Source organism: Zonotrichia albicollis, chromosome 4 (genome assembly GCF_047830755.1).
Source record: "Zonotrichia albicollis isolate bZonAlb1 chromosome 4, bZonAlb1.hap1, whole genome shotgun sequence".
NCBI classification, from domain to species: Eukaryota; Metazoa; Chordata; class Aves; order Passeriformes; family Passerellidae; genus Zonotrichia; species Zonotrichia albicollis.
Window position 1 is genome coordinate 44,398,236 of NC_133822.1, and position 23,889 is coordinate 44,422,124.

The window sequence follows — 23,889 nt, forward strand, 5'->3', positions numbered from 1 at the left end:
CAGAACAATACGTATTTGTTTATTCTAGTTCTGAAACAACATTCTGCTGTAAGGCAGAATGTTTGTTTTCCAGAAAAGAGCAGCTGCAAAGACTCTTGCTGTTTCTTCAAAACACCAAGAAGCATTTGCCTCACAATCTGTGCTCAGTTTCAGTATCATTTGTATTTTGAATAACAAGACAATTATTCATGTTTAGCCCTAATGCAAATGTGGGAAAACTGGTACAGAGATTACTTTATAGATGTTCTTAATAGTCACGTCTAATGTACACAAACTCTAAACATTTAGAGTTTTCATTAACACATTGTCAGCTGATTTTTAGAACAGTGAATAAGATTTACTGCTTTCTTAAAAAAAAACCAACACAAATTGGCCAAGATCCTGGCTTTTTAGCACAGGAAGGGGACTGGGGCACATTTCAGAATAAATCATATAATGTGGTTAAAAAGAGGGAACAGCAGAAAATTTACCAACAGTCGGAGATATATAAATAGAATTCACTCCATAAAAGTCAAGCAAAGAAAAAAAAAACAACTATAAAGAACCCTCCCCACAACTCATGGGAGGGAGGGAAAGCCTTTGGCTTTCTGGCAGAAGTGCCCAGTCTCAGCTGACCATTAGACAGTAACAGCAATCAGGCAAGAAACCTCTGCAGGCAACCCCACACTTTGCTCTCCTTTTAACCCTGAGGGATGCCAGAGGCTCTTAGGGGCTGAATATTGGTTTGAGAACCATGATTTAGAATAGGATTTTAATTATTAGCATGATTAGCAGAACGAGAAAGAAGACTTTTTGAAAATAAAGACGAAATTTGACCAAACAGATTGCAAGTGGTTTCAGCACTAGAAATGTACTAAGAATTTTTAAGTGCCTCATGACAAGCTCTAAAATATTAATTAACTTCAAGTCTAATTACGGAGTACATGGAATACGTGGATATTTCTACTGCAGGGATGTCAGTAAGAACTTATTGAGTGCAAGAAAACAATGACTGACATGGTTCCTATTGTATGTCTTTCTGATATCATTGTTAAAATATTTCAAAACAAAAATTTGCAAACTGAGTTAGAAAGATTAAATCCTTGATCTTTTCAAGCAAATCTCTTCCAATTTATACCCTGTCCTCCAGGCAAACTAATCATTCATTCAAGTTAAAGTTACTACCCTGTCAGCTACAATCTCAGTATCAGTGCACTGTTCATGCATAATTCAGATAATCTTTGGGAAAGATTATCAGTCAAAACATCATCTTCACTCAAATTATTGAAACTGTAAAGTAGGAGAAAAAGAGAGGGAAACTAATGCTTCAAGTTAGAAATAAATTTTTCATATATATCAAAAGTTGACCACACCTCTACAATATTGCTTTAAGTTTTATTTATTTTTTCACATCCAGTCTGCTCTCAAGCACAGTTTAAAAATTTTTAGGATTAACATATTGCTAAAAGTTCATATATTTACAAGCTACATTTTAAAAAACTGGAATTTTTTTAATGCCTGCAATTATTTCAGATATACTTAATACTATATAGCTCACTATATTGTGCTTCTATCTAACACAACAGCAGTTCCAAACTGTATAAATCTCAAAAAATATTCAAGAAATATTTTAAGTATATTTTTAGTATCCAATGGAACATTTCACAGGAAACAGCTCAAGTGTCCAACAATGCATGAAGCAACCACGTTATAATTCAGTACAGAGTAGCCAATCAGACAGAATTCCTTCTATGAAAATCCTTTTTTCATAAAATCCTTTTCACATTTGCCAACTCTGTATGTGCACAAATGATGACAAGGAAGTTAAAGAGAACGGGACAAGCGTCTCCAATACCTTTAATATTAGTCCATCCATCAATTTTCATTTCTAAGAATAATACTGCAATTTTTACTGTGCTAATATTCAAATTTTACTTCACAAAGCTTTACAGTAAAATATGGTCATTATAAAACAACGGACCAACAAGCTTTAAAGTTACTGGAAAAAATAAGCCTGATTTAAGTTCCATGGGATGAGCCAGATCAGAAAGCTGTGGAGCCAGCAATGTTGGTGCAGCATCGTGTTCCCCTTGGCATGCCTTTTCTAGCCGTGGTGTCCCTGGAGCTGTAAGCTTTGTCAGAATCTCTGAATCCCAGCCCTAAACCTAATTGCTGCTTTTGGCTGATCATGTAATTCAATGGATTGAAATGGCATTTTTTCTTCTGAGATTTTTCAGTGGAAAGTAATCTTTATTACCCTCTTCAGTTTTTTTTCACATACACCATACTTTGTGTCATTGTATATATAGTGAACTTCATCAAAGTTGTACTAAAACACAAATAACCTTTTTCAGATCCTCCATAGCCTCTATCTTCCACAACACTGTAGGTTTTCAGTCTACTTCTGTTATTCCGAAAAAATAGATAACTACTAACCTGCCTTTTTCCTTCATGGAAAAGACTAAATCTTCCTTGGCCATGTAATTCACTGTTCCTTGAGTTTGTATTTTTCAAAAAAAATCCCCTGACTAAGCAGGATTTTGCTGGGGGAAGCAGAGGACAGTGGGGAAGAAAAATGCTCTCTAATTCCGGGAAACAGAATCAGCTGTCACCAAAATAATTTCCAACACCCAAACTTAGATTATGTTTTAATTATGTGCATTAAAACTTTGGCATTCCCAATTCTAACCTCATACTTTGTACACACTGAGAAAAGTACAAATGTAAGATGGCTTCAGGTTTTAATATATTCTTGCTACATTAATTAATGAAAAATACCATAATAACTTCAATAGGTAATAGTGTCATTTAACATCTGTAAAGCTTACCTTGTCAGTATTTTTTCAAGTTTCATATTTTTTTCAGAATCAATTTTTATAGAAAACATCTGGGGTTTAGTGACTAGTTAGCTGTGTCACAAATACATGGAAAGGTTCCCTATGCAGCAATACCTAAAGATGCCTTGGGAAGGAAATTAAGCTTTTTGATCTGTTGCTTGGAAGTGTTTTCCTGTGTTGCCATGGTATCAGTGGTAGCTATTTTAAGACATTGGCTGTGGAATACCTTTGAAAATATACCTAGGCTACACATAAATCATCTGTACTCTAATACCCTGAAACAGTGAGTAATCTTTTATATTTGAGTGTAACAGAGTGATACCAAGCCATTATATTTATGTAAGTAATCGTTTAGAAAATTGTTTCATAGTATTTGTCCTCTTACTTAATCCACCTTACTCAAGGCTTTTCCATGTTTCACAAGTCTAATAAAATTCTGTATGTGAATTTTGACTACTCTTTGCAACCCTTTTGGTTCCCTTAATTATGTTCAATGGCTTTTAATAGTCAAAGTTTATTCTGTAAAAGCTTTGCTGACTTCTTTCAGAGTGCCTTACTAAGAAGCTACTTTCCCCAGCTTCCTGGAGGGCTTCCTGCTCCTCTACCCAGCAGTGACCTGACTTTGGAAATGTTTACACAATCTGGAGTTTGTTTTGTCGTACTTAAGCCAACCTCAAAAGAGCTTCTATCAGACAGCTATCACTGAAAGCATCTATACAACTACACCTATGTCTTATTTCAAATTGCAAAATCAAAGAATATGCTGAGTTGGAAGGGACCCAAAGGATCATCAAGATCACCTCTTAGCCCAGCACAGCACCATCCCCAAGGATCACACCATGTGCCTGACAGCACTGCCCAAACACTTCTTGAACTCTGTCAGGCTTGGTGCTGTGACCATGTGTGCTGAGGACTGCACATGATCCAAAGGGTGAAAACTTCCCCCCACAGGGGAGGTACCTGGGCATTTCCACCTGAACCTGAGCCTTGAGGTGTTCGTTTCATGGCTTGCCCCACCCCTGGCAGATCAAGACTGTGACCATCACTTCAACCAATGGACATCTGAGGTGCAAAGTGCTCCTGAAGTGCAAAAATGATGGGTCATGATATCTTTCCTCTCTGCTAGCTACTCTAATAATTTCTTTTTCTTCCTCGTATATTTTCTTCAGTGGTATTTTCATGCTTTTATAATGTCATATTACTATAGATAACAACCAAAATGGCTACATTTCTATTGCAACCCAATTGTTCTAAAATATATATACCCACACACCCACACACACACATTTATATATATACCTGTCATTTGTTTCACTTTATTCCACCCCAAGGGATATATTAAAAAAATTCTCAGTTACCACATCTCTGTGGTGGGTCTTAACAGTAGCTCCAAAGCAAGAACAACATTCATGTGTTTTTTCCTCAAAACAGACTGCTACTGATGTATTTGGTGATATGGAGGATGGAAAAAAGAGAATCAGAACACAGAAACCCAAATTCCTTTTCAAGGAAAGTAAAATCTTTTAAAAAATATGTTAAATTTCAGTTCTTCTCTGTTTAGGGATAATCATAGACCAGCTGGTACACTGCCCCAAAAACATGTTAGCTGAATGTAGGATAAAACAGCTCCCCAAAATCCTAGGAATATCTCCTGAACTGAGACACAGAGTTTGTTTTAACCTAAAAATCATTAGCAAACTGATCTTTTTCCCAGAAAAACTGACATAATGGCTCACTGTGTAAATAGGTTTATGTAAAATGTCTCTGATAAATAGTCAAATCTTTTCTACTCTGATGTAATTGACTACCCAATGCAATAACAGAGAAGAAAACCCCCACAGGAATCAATTATACTAATGGCTACGTATATTTTATCCATACAAGAATCTTTGTATAAACAGACAATTCTCCTTAGAGAGAGCCAAAGTAAAACTACTTAAAATTTTCCAAGAGCTGTCATATTATTCCTTATTAACTGAAACTTAGAATTTCATACTGCTTATAACAGCAGTGAAATTTAAAGACAGGCGTTAAAAGACATTGGCTTCAGCTTCTTAAAACTGAGTTGAAATTTGATGTTACACAACAGCTCTTGGTTGTTTTAGCTGCTAATAAATCAAAGCAAATGCTTTCATGATCTTAACAGTTCAAAATTATTCCCAGCACAATTGGAAATGTGGTCCTATTACAAAAATTTCCAGATGAATTCAGCTTATTTAGAGACACACAGAAGGACACTATATACTGATTGCATTATTATTCACGATTGTGACTGCTGGCACCTTCTTTCATCAGAAATGCTCACAAAGTATTCACAGCAGGTCCAACACCAAACTGAATCAGCCAATCTTGCAATATCTGTACTATTTTTAGAGTGTGTGAGAAATGTAATGCATTATTCCCTGAAGTCATCTCAGAAACAAAGAAAAAAAAAATCCCTAGCTTGTGATAAGCAAGGTAATTCAGCAGTCCAACAAAAACACCATAATAACATTTTGTTGATATTTTGTCAACTCAACACCTCAGACTTATAAACACTATGTTAGGCATCATAACAGGTAAATTTTATCCCAATGAATACCAGTTAATTCCAGTTAATATAAAATATAATATGAACTGTAAAAGTAATTTTTCATTGGCCTCAAACAAGACTGATCTTGGTATTAAATCTTAAGTGCCAAAGAACATACTGTCCAGCCATACCAATTTATGGCAACCAGAAGTCCACTGCAGCTCCTCTGTGAGCTGGCTCCTCCGCTTCAATTGTGCTTACAAGCACAGCCCTCTGAGTTTACATTAAAGAAACAGCAAAGATGGAAAATGTGCTACTTTGGGGGCAAGAGCTTTGAGGTGGACTTGCCACAACCTTGACTTTAAGAGTGCGCACCTCAAGAAAATAAAAAAAGTTTTTGAAGAGAACAAATGACATTTTACCAGATTTTGAAAAACTTCGAGGCTACTCAGTCAAGATAAAAGAACTGTAGAATGCTTTCTAACAGAACTTCCCACTGCATCCTTGCAGGCAAGCCCTTGCTTACTGGGCTGATTTCCAATGAGTAAGTAAATTCCTGTATTACATCAAGTTCTGCCCAATTCTCTGCTTCTTGGGAAGATCTGTCACTGCAGAGATGTAGCTCTAAACCTGCTTGCTAACATTCAAACTAGTCTCTCCCCACAAAGCATCTGCATGTCTCTGCCGTCTCTGATTGATGGCCTGGAGTAGCCAGTAGCTTTCCTGAGTTCAGTGTCAGAGCCTGGGCAACCAAAGGCCTATCTGCAGTAGAGATCATACTGGCTGAGGTACCACACAGGCCAACCAGAAATACACAAAATCTGCATGTGGCCACATGGGATGCATTGCAGGGCCACATAACTCACCGGTGCCCCATGAAGGCCATACTCTATAGTCTTTGATGGGTCATGCCCATCCTGATTACAGCAAAAAGGTGAAAACCACACTCATCTTCCCCTAAATAAGCTCAGATAGTCTCAACAAGTTTATGGAGCACTTTTTCCTGGAAACCATGTCCAGGCCCACGAAGAGTAAGAAGGCTGACACTAGCTGGCAGGAATTCACCAGGCACTGACAAACTACTGCCTTCTGTGAGGCAGTGCCTGGCTCCATGAACTAGGGGACAGCAGAGTCCTAGTTTATCTTGATTTTATGAAGTCTTTCAGCAAAGTTTCCTTAGTATCTTTATAGACAAAATTGAAAGATATGACTCAAACCTATTCAAACCTCTACCTATTCAAACACAGGTAGAATATCAATAGTAATCTGAAGCTTGACAGTGAAGCCTGCAGATTAAGGGATGTGATTATTCTCCCTTTTTAGCACTTGTGAGAGTATCTGGAGTGCTCCTCTGGGCTCTTCAGCCCAGTATAATGACTGAAATGAATTTATTGGTGGCAAAAGCACTAAAGGGCTGCAGCCAAGAAGGGATCTAACTGCTGTTTTCCTAAAGGAAAGACAACAAAAAGAATTAAGGCAGTGCAAAATGAAAAAGACAATAGATAATGCACAATAACTACAAAGTCTGAATGAATATGAAGGAAAGAAATTCATGGTGAGGGCAAACACTGAAGGCTACTGTATCACTGTCCTTGGAGATATTCAAAATATGACCCTAACTGAAATGATCTAAGCTGGCCCTGCTTTGTGCCATGATCTGGCCCAGATGACCTTCACTTGCTACTTAAATGCTATTATTTGGCCCATTCTGGAAGCAGGATTAAAATCCACTTGCTTCTGCTAGCTACAAGAGGAGCTCTTACTGCTTGAATTGTTGGACCAATACCATCTGATAAGAGACAGAGTCCCCTAGCACCCTCCAGAATGCTTTGTCAGTTTGAAGTCCATGCACAGGAAATGCAGACACAAGATACAGTCTGAATTATTTTCCATTTGAAGAAATCTTAAATCTCACATATTATCAGTCCTTGTTCTGTTAGCCCTCCACTGCACATTTAAGAACAAGCCATATGGTAGATGACTTAGTAGGGGAATACAACAGCATTATACATTATAGAATATGCACTCTCATAGTAATAGTAAAAAAATAAATTATTTTTGAGCATTATTAAGACAATATATATATTCTTTCCCAAAAAAATATACTGTAATATCCTTTTGTTCTGTCCAAATGTTCTCCTTTGAGAATAATTTTGTCCTTCAAGCAGAGTAAAATCAATTCAACATGCAATTTGACTTCATTTTCATACTGCTATGAAACTGCAGTATCTCTTCTAACCACGTACACATATCTGTTTATTTGAACTTTGAAAGGTTATCATGCCTGATCCTTTGGGGATGTCTGAGTTTATGCACTGGTTTGCAAAAAGTAATCCTATATAGCTAGCACAGGAAGCCGTGTCCTCTTTGCAATAAGAAACAACCAAATGTTTCAGACACTCAGACTTAATGAGAAGTACCTGAAAAGTTTTTAATGTCTTAAAACTCTGATGTAAAATAATTGTGTATTTTTTCTCTAACTGCTTTTTTGTAGCATAGAAATTTCAGTTGTACTTTCTTTTCCTTTGCTTTTGGAGTGAGCTGAAGTATTTTGAAATTACTAAGACTAATACACTGAAAAAAACTCTTAAAAGAGTTGCAGAGTTAATTAAAAACAACATGAAAAGATTATTAAAGCAAGAAAGAGCTAGCATGTGTCATGGTCAGTATGGAGCTGTGCTTGTGACTACTTAAGCAGCTAACTCCTTAAGAGCTATAGCTGAGTCCCACGTGCCTCTGTGTCTGTGAAGTTCCCTGAAAGAGCTGAAGTACACCTTGCCAAGCCAAGCCTTTTTCAGATTTACTGATATGACGATCAGGTTGTAGCAGGTCAGCAGATGGTCATTTAGACATATCAGCTATGTACCACTTGTCTCAAGAAAGCCAGTTCCTTAAATCTTTTTCATTATACACAATTTCAAGTAAAAATACCAACTTTCTCTCAAAAATGAAACCCCCTCCTTCCCATTTGTAGGAAAATAAATTCTGGATCCACAAATAATTTTCATGTTATCTTCCCAAGAAAAAAATCTTATATATGTACGGTTTTATGATGGGCAAAGACTGGCACAGCACCCAGATGACTGTTTTGTTGAGTATTACCTTACTTTACAAAATCTTAACTCTGCTCATTGTTGTATATGTACAAATTAACATAACTGGATGTTGCACACAGATAGCCGAGGACAAAATCTGGTACAAAATATTTCAAAAGGATGGAAACATCCTGGACTAAAACAGTCTATACATTTATAATTAATTTAGTGAAATAAAACCAGCTGTACTTATAACCATATAAAAACACTATGCACTTATGTCCTTAATCTCAGTAAAAATATTAGGAACATTGGCATAATGGAAAAGCAACAACGCATCTGGGAGTGAATGACCCTCATAAAACAAATAAAACCAGTACTAAATAAGCCACTGGAAAGGAACAAGCACAAGGAGATTATTAATTGAAAGGTATAATACTCTTAACATGCAAACTGGCAGCCACATGTTAAGCTCAGAATTACCTTCTTGGTTTTCAAACTGTTCTGACAGCAGATGGTAGCAGCAGCCCACACTGCAAACGGCTTTGATTTCAGGCTTGGCAGTAAAAATTCGTAGAGTATTTGCAGCAAGATCTCCACATGTATGTAGACCCACCATCATACAGTCCTAAGAAGAAAAAGAAAAAAAAGGCAACAATAAATCATCTCCTTCATCAGCTGATAAAGCACAAATAAAAACAAACTCCAAAACCCGAATGTGCTGCAAATAGTGTGCTGTAAGGTAGAAATACCCAACTCCACAAGGACTCCTGCTGTTCTATGCTAGAATTTTTCAATGCTAATCAAAGTTCTTCAGTGCTAAGAAAATATGGTGAAAACTGGCCATGATGCAGAAGTTCAAGACTATGAGTAACATAGCTGCAGGGAAGGGAATATCTACATGCTTACTGGGCACAGACCATTTTCTCTAGTCTTTCCTAGGTTTCCTGTTCTTGATATTAGTACCACTGCTACTTTTCTTAGTAAAGATTCCTTGCTGTAAATCTGGCTGCACCTATTTAAGGCATTTCTGCTAGTTTAAGTTGTTGAAATCAAAGCAATTTCCTAAATACAGGTTTAAGGTGAAGAGCAGCTTTGTCATTTTCCAAACACCATCACTGACAGTTTCTCAGTATGCCCGCTGCTGTTCAACAACAAATGGGCATTCTCCTTCACAGCACAAAGTAAGAACTTGAGCTTCAGATGCTCTGCTCTTCTGCCCATTCTATTTCCTACTTTCCTGTTTTCCTTTGCTTTTGCCTCCATTTCTCCATGAAAATTCTCTCTCTTCTAACCATTCATAACAAGATATTTCCCTTCTGACATTACTGGTTGGGATCCACATGGCAAACATGGTGTTGCTTTGAATTACAGACATATTTATTAGTCATAGAATCAAAAAATCATTAGGGTTGGAAAGGACCTTAGAGATCACCTAGTTCCAACCGCCCTGCCCCACAAGACCAGGTTGCTCAAAGCTTCATCCAACCTGGCCTTCAACACTTCTAGTGGCATACACAACCTCTTTGGGCAATTTTTTGTGGGTGTCTCATCACCCTTACAGTAAAGCATTTCCTTTTAGTGTCTACCTAATCTAAATCTATCCCACTTCATCTTAAGGCTTGTTATATCATTACATGCCCTCTTAAAATTATCTCTCCAGCCTTCTTGTAAGGTCCAATTTAGGTACTATAATGGAATGTGCTATAAAGTCTCCCCAGAGCCTTCACTTTTCCAGGTTATCAACAAGAAATTAGGCCAGGGTCACTCAGTTGAGATACCATTCTATAATAATTCTGATTTTATCTGATTATCACACCCAGCTGTATAACATAGTGCATTCATGTCTGAAACAGGAAAACTTCTGCTTTCCTCTTTCATGTTCCCTGACAGTATTTTTTTATATCAAAAAAGGCAGTGATATAGGATTTCTTCCACCTTCAATATTGTACAAATTACACACTAAGAGGATGCACAATCCAGCTGTGCAAATGTATAGGCATATGCTTCATCAACAAACCCTGCTGCTCAGGGTGTTTTTTGCAGACAGACATGAGTTTGCTCCACATGTTCTCAGATACTCAGCTGCATTTATAGCTCAAGTTATAGGAATATTAGCACAAACTAATGGTCTTGAATCAGAGATTATTACACCCTGGAATAAAATAGCTTGATCACTACTGAACACAGAGAAGTTTTTATCATTCAATAAAAGACTGAATGCATCTACTCAATCAATGTATGTTAGTTCAGGCATAAAAACTAAACATACAGCCTCAGAGTTTCTAGATTTGTGCCACTGGCAGCTGAACTTGAGCTTGTTTGTGTAGACACAAACCCTGCCAGCTAGTAAATTACTAAATGAAATTAAAGTAATTCTGTAAAGTCAAAATATAATAATTCTTTACAAATTCTTCATCTTGAATACTATACACAATAAATTCTCCTATGCCTTCCCAGTGTGAATGAAGGCATAAAAATATGTAACTTGAAAAAGTAACTTTTAGGAGAATTGAAACTCCAATGCTTAATATATGCATCTACCTGGTAAATAATAACAAATTCATAATAATTAGACTTTATCTATAATGACAGTTGTAAAATAACTGAATAAGCTGTTAACTTTGCCAGCTGATTATCATCTACACATAAATTGTAAAGACTGATTCAAGAACATCCCAACACATATAGCAAAATAGAAATACAATCTTTATATGGTAGACATACTTCTGCTATCTGGTTAAAAACCATTATTGGGCCAGAATATTCATTTACACCGGACATAGTACTCTATGTACACTCAGCAAACATATACATATTAAAATGGCAATATAAAGACAACAGACAATCTAAATACAGTAAATATTTAAAATAAAATAACCTCCAGATCTGTTATGATGTCACTGAGTTCTGTTTCTGCAGTTATGCAAGAGGTCAATGGAAGATAGAGGTTTGATTCACTTGACTTTCTTGCTTTAGTCTTGAGAGATGTCATTTTTCTTTGTACTTTTTCCTCTTCACAGAGTTCCCCACAGTTACAATGAGATGAAGAAAAATCTTCTACGGCATCAACAGGAAGAACATTTAGAACAGCAAGAACCTCTTCAGAAAGTTTGGTCTCATGAGATTGTGTCCCACTCCCTACATCAGCTTCAGTTTCTGTGTTGGTTTCTAGTGCAGCCATTTCTGTGAAACCACAAGAAGGAACTACATCTTGAATAATCACTTGGCCCTGATTTGGAAGACTATTGGCATTATTTAAGAGCTCTTCATTGATTGTTTTACAATTAAGTTCATGTTCCACTGGCCTGTCATTTGCCATTTCCAAACTCCGGCTTTTGAGGCTTTCTTTTCCTCGACTCTGATATGCTCTCCAGTGTTTCTTCAATTTTCTATTTCTTTCATGAGCACCATTTGTGTTGGAGCTTGAGGAGTCAATGCCATAAACCTTTAAGTTATATTGCATGGACAGAAATGAACTCAGGTAGCCTTTCCCAGAACCTATATCAATCACCTAGATAATGGAGAAAAAAATAAAGGAAAATAAAATTGCTATATTAATGAGCAACAAAGCACACTTTAAGTGCAAAATTATTCCCTAAAAATTTAAGCATGGATTGAATAGTTACCTTATTAGCATCATACTTCTCAATGCACTTAGTTCTTTTACTTTCTTTGATTTTTTTTTTCCTGACTTCAAAACACAGAATTAAGTCTTAACTGATGTGCTCCAGAAAACAGACACTGCAATGTTTATGCAATTCACATGCCCTGCTTCTTGTAAAGACTTTCAGTGCATTTTTTGACAGAGACCTTTCTTCTGCCAAAATAAATAACCATAAACCACCAGCAATTCCACCTGCCCTTGCTGAACTGGGTCACAGTTAGCAAATATACAGTTCACAGTATTCAGCTTTAGGCACCTAATTCCCACACTCAGGAGCCTACAGTGGGTGTACAGCAAAAAGCATCTTTAGTTTCAGTGCTTAATTTAATCCCTTCAGATCTGACCTAAAGATGGGTGATATTGATACTCTTTTATGCCAGAATGCTTGTTTATTCTGCTTTCCAATTCTGTGAAAACAACCCATACAGTTTTGTTTAACATGAGGATGCTTTTCTAATAAACAAAGAGGTTCATAATCCACATGTACTTTCCACTGCCCATTCTGAAGGAAGGAGTGATAGGTACCAGTTGAATTTGTATTACAGCTGATATCATGCTAGTTCAGTGACTGATATAACTCAGGAGGGAAATACCCTTACAAAGTGTTAGCAAAAACAAGAGTAACCTGAGACCTTTCAGTACATAATCACAGCTTTACATAATGTATGTTTTAATATGTAATAAATACATAACACAATATTTTATAAGAATTGGCAGAGTGACATTTCTCTAAGGAAAGAAAATTGTAACATTCACTTCTGTCCAGTTATCTACTAAAAAATAATATTGACTAGATATAATGACTTCTGTGTAGAAGTTCCTGGAAGTGTTTGATTCAAGAACATCTATGTTTTGCTCTTGATCCGTCATACACTCATAAGAAATCTTACACTGCTACTGTTAAACCTAAATTGCAGCATACACTACATTGATGCATCTTAAGTTCGACTGCATAGTTTTTTTACCAGGTACAAATATTCAATACAGCAATATTCTTAGTCAATGAGAAAGATTTATTCATTATTGTAATAAAAAAGATTTGGACATCCATGGAATTAGAAAGAAAAATCTGAGACAATGTCACTAAGGACTATGGAAAACAGTGGAGAATACTATTAGGTACAAATTGTTTACTCAGTAGCACATAGCATTCTCATGGGTAGTCATCATGTGATATTGATGAACATTTGCAATCTAGACAAGCTACAACCATAAAATTTTTTGAAATAAATCTGTACAGGAATGAATTAAATGAAATGGAATCTATATAACCTAGGCATACTTTTAAAAATGTCATTTATTTGTCACATTCATCACCAATATTGAGCACTACTGAGTGCCAGTGAGGCCACACCTGGAGCACTGTGCCCGGTTCTGGGCACCTCAGCACAGGAGAGACCTGGAGCTCCTGGAGCACGTCAAGCAGAAGGCAGCAAAGATCATGAGGGTGCTGGAGCACCTCTCTTATGAGGAAAGGCTGAGGGAGCTGGGCCTGTTCAGTTTTGAAGGGAGACAACTGAGAGTATAAGTATGTGAAGGGAGTGTGTCAGAGGAGGTTTCCAGGCTCTTCTCGGTGGTGCCAAGCAATAGGACAAGACGCAACGGGTGGGAACAGATGCACAGGAAATTCCACCTGAATATGAGGAAGAACTTCTTTACTGTGCAGGTGACTGAGCACTGGAATATTAAGATATTAAGGAATAATCTGGGCACCATCCTGTGCCACGTGCTCTAGGATGACCCTGCTTGAGCAGAGAGGTTGGACCAGGTGACCCACTGTGGTCCCTTGCAACCTGACCCATTCTGTGTTTCTGTCATTTGAAATGAAAGAGAAGTGTGGAAGGAATAATTTTATCCACCCTTTTGTTTAACAGCTATTACAATTGTGTAGAATATGCACACCTCCACTTCAAGTTTTGAATTCTTTTCCGTAAAAAGCAGCTTTTGGTTACCCAAGAGAGGGGTAGTGAATCATTCCTAAGTGTGACCCCTAGTGACTGTAGAGACCATCTGCAGCTCGGGAAAGTTTCTCAAGTAAATAGAAAACAGTAACACATTGTTAAATTAGCACTGGGATTTAGAAACAAAAGGAAAAGTTGACTAAAAATAGCAAGCAACGATCTTGCACTAAACAAATAAACTGAATTAAATTAGTCCCTGCTTTACTTTCCATTGATTACATAGGGAAAGGTAATAAGCAATCCATAGTGTATCTGTCAAGCATGAACCTTTAAAATGAAATTTCCATGATATAATAAACTCCAAAGGTCTTGTCCACAGTGAGTTGGGTCCTATGTTTAAACACAGTTTCTGGCACAATCAAGCATTCCAACATTTCCCAGCACAAAATCACAAATGAAATGGATGCTGAATGCAGAATTATATCATCTTTACATTATACACTCCAAGTCTTGCTGCACATGCTGCAATTTCCAAGGAAAACTTTGACCAATACATTAAATAAAACAAATGTGTGCTTAAGCAAAGAGGAGTCAACACTGGCTTCTTTTCAGAGTTTAATCAAGAATTTCTTAAAAAAAAATTCCACTTATGTGATAGGAACAGTGCTTAAAAGGGTCAGCAAACTACTGGGAAAAAATGCCCTTTAGTTATTTTGCTTTAATGTTTAAATTAAAATCATAAACCTAGAAATGATTAAAGTGGTAATAAAATTTTTGCTTTTATTCTTATTTTGCTTTTCACTATTGTACATTATAAAATACTAACAGAGAGCAATATCCTCTACCACCCATTATACAACAAGGGTATGGAGGTGAAATGGAGGGCATTTTCCAAGCTGTCAGTGATCTGTATTATCTGAAAGAAACACCCTGAGGACATGTAAAACATGTGGTGTGTTTTCATGGTTCTAGATTTTTAGATTAAATTCTACATATATTTTGTTTTGCAAGAAGGATAGAAAAAATAAATAAGGAAAAGCTCCTAAAAATTTATAATTGCAACTTTTTTTTTTAAGTTGAAAGAAAACAAAAACAAAAGGAGCTGCTTTTTAAAGACTAAGAAGGAGGCTTTTCTTTCTTTTCAAAAGTAACAGTAAAGCTCTTCTCATATATTAGAGATTTGTAACTTTGCACAAATAAATATTGTTATAGTGCACAACTAAAATGGAAAAAAGTTATTATAGAGCAGCCAGCATTTCATATTTAATGATACACTGCAATAATATTTTTCATTTAATGTTATAATTTTTAAAAAAAGTAAACAGAAAATAACCCCATGTATAGAGATACTCCAAGCCACCTGATAAAAGTATTAATCCCTGGATGAAACTGCAGCATATTGACAAATACTTAGTAAGGACTGGTTTGTGATTTTATTAGTAACCAGCTACATTGAAACTTTGGTTAAGTTATTAAGATGGCTTTACTTTTTTACTTTCTGAACAGGGTTTTTGCTTTCCTTTCATTCCTGAATCTCACAGGAACTATTTAAATCTAAATGAAAACGCTATATGAAACTCCACTTTCCAGCAAATGCAGAGACCACTTACTATTGCTCTGTAAGCAAACTATACCCTCCTGCAGCTTTTTCAGTACATGAAAGGACTGAACAACTAATATTTGCCTGAAACAAAAGGTAAACAAGGCAAAACAACATGCTCATGGGAGAATACAAGACATTCACAAGTGTGCTGCTGCTGGTGTATTTCTGTTCTCTACAGAGCACCCCCACTTTGGGGCTGTGGAGGGCACCCACCCTTGTCACTGTGGTGGCTCCTCAAGGGCGGCAGGAGAGCCCCTTCCATCGCTGTAAGTAATTGCAGATGCTCACAAACTGATTGCGTTTCACCCACAAATGGTTGGCCTTAATTAAAGCTCTCTATTTACTTGACAATCCCAGTTGTAAGAACACTGCCTAAAACTTTGTCTCCATCAGCTGTTCCTCACAAAACAGATGGTCAGGACTGAGAATTTTGATATCTGTTTCCAAGGATGCCACAAAGGCCTGACCCAAATCTAGCAAGAGTACAGCATCATTTACTTATCTAAATTAAATTCAGTCTGAGCCAAATAATCTCCTAACCAAAGTTCAGCTTCAGCAATTCAGGGCTGAATCCAAGTTTTGGGGTTTTCCCTGTGGTGGGAGCAACAGCAAGCTGCAGGGTTGCTGCAGGTACATTCATTTAAAACTATACTCATACATATTTACTTACAAGAAAAGAATACTCAGAGAAAATACCCTCATCATAAAATCTGGGCAGGTACCTTATTAACCTTTGGTTTTAAACAAATATAGTTTGTTCTCCAAAAATCTTTCTGGGAATGAATATTAGCCTGGAGGAAATAAGTCTCCATTTACAGTTACAGCCCCTTGCATGGAAAGCAAGTGCAGCTCAGATGAAAGGAATCAAATGTCTGTTGAGAGTCCCATGTCACCTCCAGTTTAAAGCAAGGATGAAGCTACATTGGCCAGTTACCAGCATTACAGAGATTAAAATGAATAAATGAACTCAGCTCACCTGAAAAATTTAGCCTTACCACAATGCAGGCCTAAACGCAGGAATTTAACATAAGGCTTACCACTGAAAAAGCTAACAAAAAAGCACATGCATGTAAACTGAGGAAATGGTATTGGTGCACTTTGTCTAACAAAATGTGAAACATACTACTCAAAAATGCCAAGTATTGCTGAGGTGCTCGTGTTTTGTCAACAGATACATAAATAAACCTCTACAAGGTTTTACTAAAACAGTGATCTAGTGCACTGTGCAGTCATAGTTACATGTATATTAAAAAAAGTTTTAAGCTACAATCAAATTTGAGAAAGGAATCCTGCAATTCTTCACCATCCAAAGACAAACCTAGCATCTGATGTACATAACAGCCAACTCTGGCAGTAATTGCTTGGTGATAATGGTGTTTGGTGTCCAGGCCTCATACATGTTCTACCAAATGTATTTCATACACACTCACATAAATCTCTGCTTAATTTGGTCTCTCTTCAAACTAAAAACATCATAACTAGATTTCCAATTTATAGATCTCAATCCATGTTAAACAAAGGTGAACAGCATTAAACAATAGGAAACTATTTAAATCTTGTGTCAGAATAAGAGGAGCTTTCAAAATTTCTCAAGATATTCAGCCTTGTCTCTGTGTGACACCCTTGTGTGCATGACACAAGGCAGCTCTCCTACTGACACATGTGCAACACTGCCAGCAATACAACACTGACAAACAAGGCAGTACTGCTGCAAAAAGCAGAACAGTTTTTGGCTGCTCAACACATGGAGGATGATCTTAACTTTTTAAAATTACTCATGAGTGATTATGAGTCACTGAAAGGCAGTTCCTCTGGAACAATACATTTGTAAACAAAATTGTCCTTCAGTTTGGTCCCAACAGCTCTCCTTTAGCTCCAATTTGGTACAGGAAAAATAAGAACAGCAGTGACAGAATATCAAAGTGGTGTATTTGCACAAAAAAAGGAGAATAACTCAGAAGGTGCCTGGTAACACAAAGCAAGAAATGCTTTCTTACCTGCTTTATCCCACAATAATTTGCTATGCTGTCTACCAGCTCCGACATCACCTGTACTTCATGTGATTTCTTATTATTCATAAACTCATCTGGTTTGATACCTGTACCAATTAGGAAAATAAATACACATTAACACAACCTGTAATAATAATGATTCATGATCAATCAGGAAAAAAAAAGCTAATATAGACTTTACTGTTTATATATTTTCAGGGTAGTAATTTTTAATTAAAAACTCACTAAATTATTACAAGAGTAAACTTCTGAACTATGGATGAATTAGCAACATTCAACACTGTGTAAAACTCAGGTTTTTAAGATGTAGCATATTTAATACCTGACCAGGTATTAGACAATGGCTACAACTATAAAATGGTACTATTTCTTCCTTTTTATTGAAAAATATTTATTTTTGTCTAATTTATCCCATTTACCTTTTGATAAATGAAACATAAGAGCAGGGACAATAAATAATCACATTGTACAGCTTGTTAATGCTGCAGATTTGCTGACAGTATCAAGAGGGAGATATCTCTACTAAAAGCTATGAGCAATCCTAGGAAGATTCAGAGGAAGATAAACTTTCCTTTTCTTTATTTACCCTATGGATTGGTTATAGGGCTGTTACACCTTTATGGCAGAAAATCACTCATTTCAGTGTTGCTGGAGAATGTGTTAATGAGATGGAGTCAACCTCCATCACGGGTTAACAGCTTGTGGAGAACACCAAGCACTCACTTGCCAACCTCTGTGCAGGAGCTCAGAAGTCACTCCCCAGGGAAGAACCCACATGTTTCTCTTAGGGCTCCAATGCTGCAGTACACCTGGATCTAGTGAAATTGATGCCAAGTCTGAGTGATGGTAGAAGAAACTGGATCATTACTGATGAGCATGCTGCTAGGAAACAGGACTTTTCTACATGACTAGGCAGATTAATACACTTTTCCATTTTCTGCTTCATGCACAGTATGTATCCATCTGTCCAGAAACTGATCATTAGGCAAAAACCATGCTCATTGCTTGATCAGATCACGCTGGGAGCAGAACCAAGTGTGTTACTTCTTTAAAAGAGAGTGGGGAATTGAACTGAGCTCATAAGAAACCCAGTGCTTTCTCTATTTTTCCCAAACCCCAAGGAATCTCTCTATTTTTTAAACATCTGGGGTTTTTATAATAAACTGTTATGACAGTACTTAAAATCTAATATAGACTCTATGAACTGACAAAAGGAAAAATAGACTAAAAGACTTAAACAATACAAATAGCAGAAACAAGTGTTTGTCATCTTATTGAAGAATTTCCTTAACTTTAAAATTGTTAAGGTCTATACAGCATCCTAAAAAGCTCTTAATTTGTAACATATCAGGTTAAAGAAAAACAGACAGGAAAATAATTTAAAAAGAAAAGAAGTATCTCTTTTTGTTTATGTTTGAATGTTTTTTGTGTCTGGATAGGTTCATCAGAAAAAGAAGCAGAATTGGGATGAGAAGAAACAGGCATTTAACTTCTTGACAGAAATAAAAGTTGTTTTTTCTCCAAAGCAGCACTGTCACTTTGGACAATGACCACATACTGCACCTTTACTCTTTTCTCTATTAAGAACTCAAAAGACTGAATGGGGTAATGCTAGCTGAAGTATTATGTCAGAGAGTACTTAATCCAAATTAAGCATTTCAAACATGGTAGAAATCCAGAACAATTACCTAACTTACAAAAGCTGAGGTTCCAGATAGAAAAGACATAATTTGTTTATATCTACATATATAGTTTATTTATCACCTTAGCTACAAAAGCTTCTTAAGCAATTTTTGACTTCTTTCCCTACTTCCTGCAGGATAACACACTGTTTATATTTCAGCTCAGGGAAAACTGTATCTTTTGGAGAAAATTATGGTTTTCAAAATAAATTTTTCCCTGCTTTTTATGCAAAATTCTGATAGGTTTTTACATTATTCTGAAAAACAAGCACATATTCCAAACTAATGCAAACAAATGTTTTATATTGCCTGGACAACTGAAAATTTGAATTTAAAAAAAAATATTAGTTCAACTCAAACTGTGTAAATTCTTTCTGCTATCAAAAATTACACATGTACATTATACATGTACATTTCCTTATTATGTATACAACTGATCCAGGCAGAACAAATACTAATTTCAAAAAACATCAGAAATTTAGAGAACCATCTCCCTTTGTGATGAAAAAAATATAGTGTGGCTTCAAATGCTTTACAGAAGCAGCTTGGATATGATAGAGTAACAGAAAGCTTCATGTTACCAGTTTTGGTTGGTAATGAAATGCTGCTCATTTCCACTGGGAATCCCTAGCATGAGTACCTGTACTCCATTTGAAGAACTGCTTTAATTCTGTAGTGCTGTTTACAGCTGCATCTTGAGTTGGGAAGCTGAGCACATTGAGGAGAGACTGTTTTTATATACAGCTAACACAGATGTTTTTAAGATCTCCTATGGCAGGGTGCAGGGGTTTTACACCCCAGAGATGTGTGGAAATTCAGATACACCAGATACAGAAGTATAAATCCATAGTCCACACCACAAAACACCATCTATACAGAAGTTTACTATGGTGATCTAACTCCATGATCCAGAGTGAGGAACTGGACTAACCATTTACTCAAAAAAGCCTGTTCTGAGGAGAGTAATATTCCAGCACATGGAATTTGAAGATGGATCCATTAGTATTCACTGCATGGCATGATTATTACCTTGGCCCTGAACACACTGCAAAGGTGGAGTACTCTTAATCCAGCCCTCTCTTGTGGGTGGTTATGAAGCACAGAGAACACCCTTCAGACTCAGAACTCCATTCTGAGCAGCTGTGTCCACAACATGCTTAAAATGTTTGTGCTTCCCAGTCATTCCCAGGAAGGACAGCAATATATCTACATTAAGACTGCAAAGGAGCTAGAGAACTATGTAAGTATGCAAACTGTGGGAATAGGCTCAAAAGTCTGTTTGTCTTGGAGGAAGAAAACAAACTAAAAACATCTGAAACATAAACAGAATTATCCTGATGTATATTTTTCAGAATATAAACAACACCATCATAAAGTTACCAGTTTTCTCAGATTTACATTTCTTTCAACTTGCAAGCTTTAGCACATCAGGGAACAAACATATCTTCTGAAATACAGAAATTAGTTCAAAATATCTAAAATACCTCAATGATCTCAACTTTCATTTGGCAACTTCCACACTATGAATCCCTTAGTTGGTATTTTGCCTCTGCCAAATGATTACCAGGAACTTCAATTAAGTTAATTTAACTGATATTTACTGCCAATTCAGCACAAAGGTTCTGAATTATAATTCTATTGTACACATTTGGAAGACATTTTATTTTCCCAAGAAGTACAACTCAGAAGTCCTGCAAAAATACAATCCCAGGCCCCAGTAACCCAACCAAGTCTCATTCCTGCAACACAGAAATCAAGATATTCAGCAACTCCCTTATTCCTGATGCTCCATTCTGCATGGCAAGAAAATGAAAGAATCCTCAAAGTTTTGGCTAAAAAAGGTAATCCAGGTATGAAATCAAGTACAAGAATGTAGAACTAGAGAATTACAGAAAATTAAGAGGAACATGGAGAATGAAATATAGTAAAAATGAAAATAATGAAAAAGCTAGTGGGAAAGAAAAGAAGCATACAGTTGTCAAGGAAGAAAAAACGGTTTCCAATGAACTAAGGGCATAAGGAAAGAAGCCAGAAAGGAAGAGGAGTGCACTACAAATCATTAGGAGTAGCTCAGCAATGGCATTCTAGTACTTCTAAAACAACCTGAGGAGCCAACCATGAAAAATGGCAAAATTGGAAAGAGATCACTGTAGAAAATGGGAGAGATGCACAACATTTGTATAATGGTGCAATCACTTAGGATAAGAAATGTCAGTAGTTTTTAATGCATCCCAGAGATAAAAGGCACTAGAAGGCAAAGGCAGAGAGCTGCTCAGTCTGTCTCTTGAAAACTAATGAGAAATTTCAAAATATAACGAGGCTGAGGACTCCATGAATAGCACATTTGCTGTGAAATGACAGCAGTCCAAGTAAGGATAAATGTTAGTTTATCATCTGATTCAAAAATTATAATCAGGTAAGATTCCCAGTGTCCAACTTGATGCTAATTTAAGAGTGTTTTAATTCAATTTCTTTAACTACAGAAAATGAAATTGCTCTTCTTTTATCACATATAATTGGTGTTAGTCCCAAAAATACAGAATTAGTAAAATATTTTTTTTTTCCTAAGACATCATATATTTGTCATATTTTAGGGTGATACTTCTAAGAAAGCCATGAGTAGCAACTATGATTCTTGCCACTTGGGGACAAGACACAAAAAGAGAATAACAAGGTATCTCATATAGTGATGTGCCCTCTTTTCTGTCCCATCCACTTTAAAACTGAAACCCATGATGGGTCTACAGACACCAAATGCTCAAATTTTAGAAAGAGAATGCATTTCATAAACAAAGGCAATAAAGAAACTATCCAAGAACAAATTAAAATGGAGGTGAGGATAATGTAAGAAAAAATCCTCAAACAACAAACTACCCTCCAAAAGCAAAACTCTTGTATAGTCCTAGAGTGAATAAGTAAACATTAAAACACAAATGTAAATATACCTGCTGCTCCTTCACTGTCTCCTTTCAGTGCTTCAAGCACATCTTCTAATGGGGTGCACACTCCAAGATTGGACAAAGAATAATATTTAGCAGCCAGGGCAAACAAATGTACATTGATAAGCTTCTCAGAGTTCTCACAAAATGCACTGGAAAAGATGTCATCATCTGCACATAAAAGAAAAGGGAAAGACTTTTGTAAGCAGTGCTTAACAGCTCTCTAATACTGCTGACAGAGAACTACAGGTAATAAATAGTTAGTATCACACACAACTGGTCATTTATCTTGTTTCCCTAAGTGGGGAAACTCATAATTTTTCGTCAGCTGCATTCTCCCTCCAGAACCAAGGTCAAATTTTGCTCTTAGTTGAACCAGTGTAAATGTGACAAAATCTGTTGTTTCAGCAGCCCTATTTCAGTATAACTGACAAGCTAATTCAGTCAACATTATCACTTCTCTTCTGTTTACAGACTTGCTCATTATACATGTCCTAGTCAGCCCAACATGCCAATACATGCTGCTAGATTTTTTTTAAAGAAATGCAACTGCTTAGTATATGAAATGTTTGGATTTACAAAATCACTCAATTTGCGTACTTTCCAAGCTGCTTTGTAACTGGGAGAACACTGGGAGAATTAAATTCATTTTTTTATTTCCAACCAGGTGTGGGCCAAAGTTAGATTCCAACGTGTATTTTGTTAGAGTCATGATGAAATACCTAATTTTGGTATTGCCTACTACTGAGTTTCAAAAATGTACATCTATTTTTAAGTGATAATTTTGCTAATAATTTTTATATATTTGAAATTCTTTTCAATATATAAACGGCACCCAGTCCAGCAGTCAAATAATTACAAACATTTGGAAAAAGTCTCCTGGTTTGTCTTGTGTGTCATAGGTAGATTATGAGGAAGGACATACCTAGCACAGTGGCTTTCCTGAATCTGGCATGACAATGGATACAGCTGTTTGGATTGATCTCAACTTGAATGTTCTTAATTTCCTTGCATGACTACAATGAAAGGTCATGCATATATTACAGTCCACTGAAAACAGTCCCAAATCATGGTAATTTTCATTATATGACACTACAAAGGCACAAGCACAGCAAACAAATTTTGCATCTAAGAAAGCATAAATATTAACATGGTTTCATTGTCTACACAGCACTTCTCACTCCTCTCTACTGCAAAACCTGAAAAGAAAGCCACATTTCTCCATAAACAGCTTCCTTGTTTGAACAAATTTTAGTTAGTGTTGTCTTCATGAAGGGTAAGATTGTAACAGGATATTAGAGATGAGAAATAAGGACGGCAGCTTTCAGGAATAAGGGGCAACTTTGCTTTACAATGTGTCCTCTGTAAGATTTATTACAGAAAGATAAGAAAATAGATGTGATTTCACTTTTTGAGCAGCTGACATAAAATATAATTACTGTTCTTACAAATCTCACTTAACTGAAATCCAAGGCAGCAATGTCCATGTTCTACAACACTCTTTACCTTGGTTAAGAACATGACAGAACTAGCAGACTCTCATATAAGATCACCTATAATAACACTCACCTAACTTAAATTGTTGTCCCAGCTTGATAACTAAAAAACAGGAACCAACTGCGTTAAGGCATCTAAAGCCTAACTTCAAGCTGCAGAATGGCAGTTGCTGAACTTTGCATTATTTATGAATATTAAAAATGTTAGGTTTTTGGACATGTTTCT

At 36.3% G+C, this 23,889-nt stretch overlaps 1 protein-coding gene across 3 annotated transcripts in view; it reads right to left on the reverse strand.

The window, feature by feature from the left end:
• Positions 1–23,889, reverse strand: part of METTL25 (methyltransferase like 25) — a 46,089-nt gene that overhangs the window by 19,406 nt on the left and 2,794 nt on the right. For all 3 annotated transcript variants that reach the window (XM_074539657.1, XM_074539656.1, XM_026797869.2), the window contains exons 2-5: positions 22,174–22,338; positions 17,532–17,632; positions 11,245–11,877; positions 8,847–8,991 (exon numbers count right to left, since the gene is read on the reverse strand). In XM_074539657.1, the coding sequence (XP_074395758.1) occupies positions 8,847–8,991; positions 11,245–11,877; positions 17,532–17,632; positions 22,174–22,338 (1,044 nt within the window). The remainder of the gene's footprint in view (positions 1–8,846; positions 8,992–11,244; positions 11,878–17,531; positions 17,633–22,173; positions 22,339–23,889) is intronic.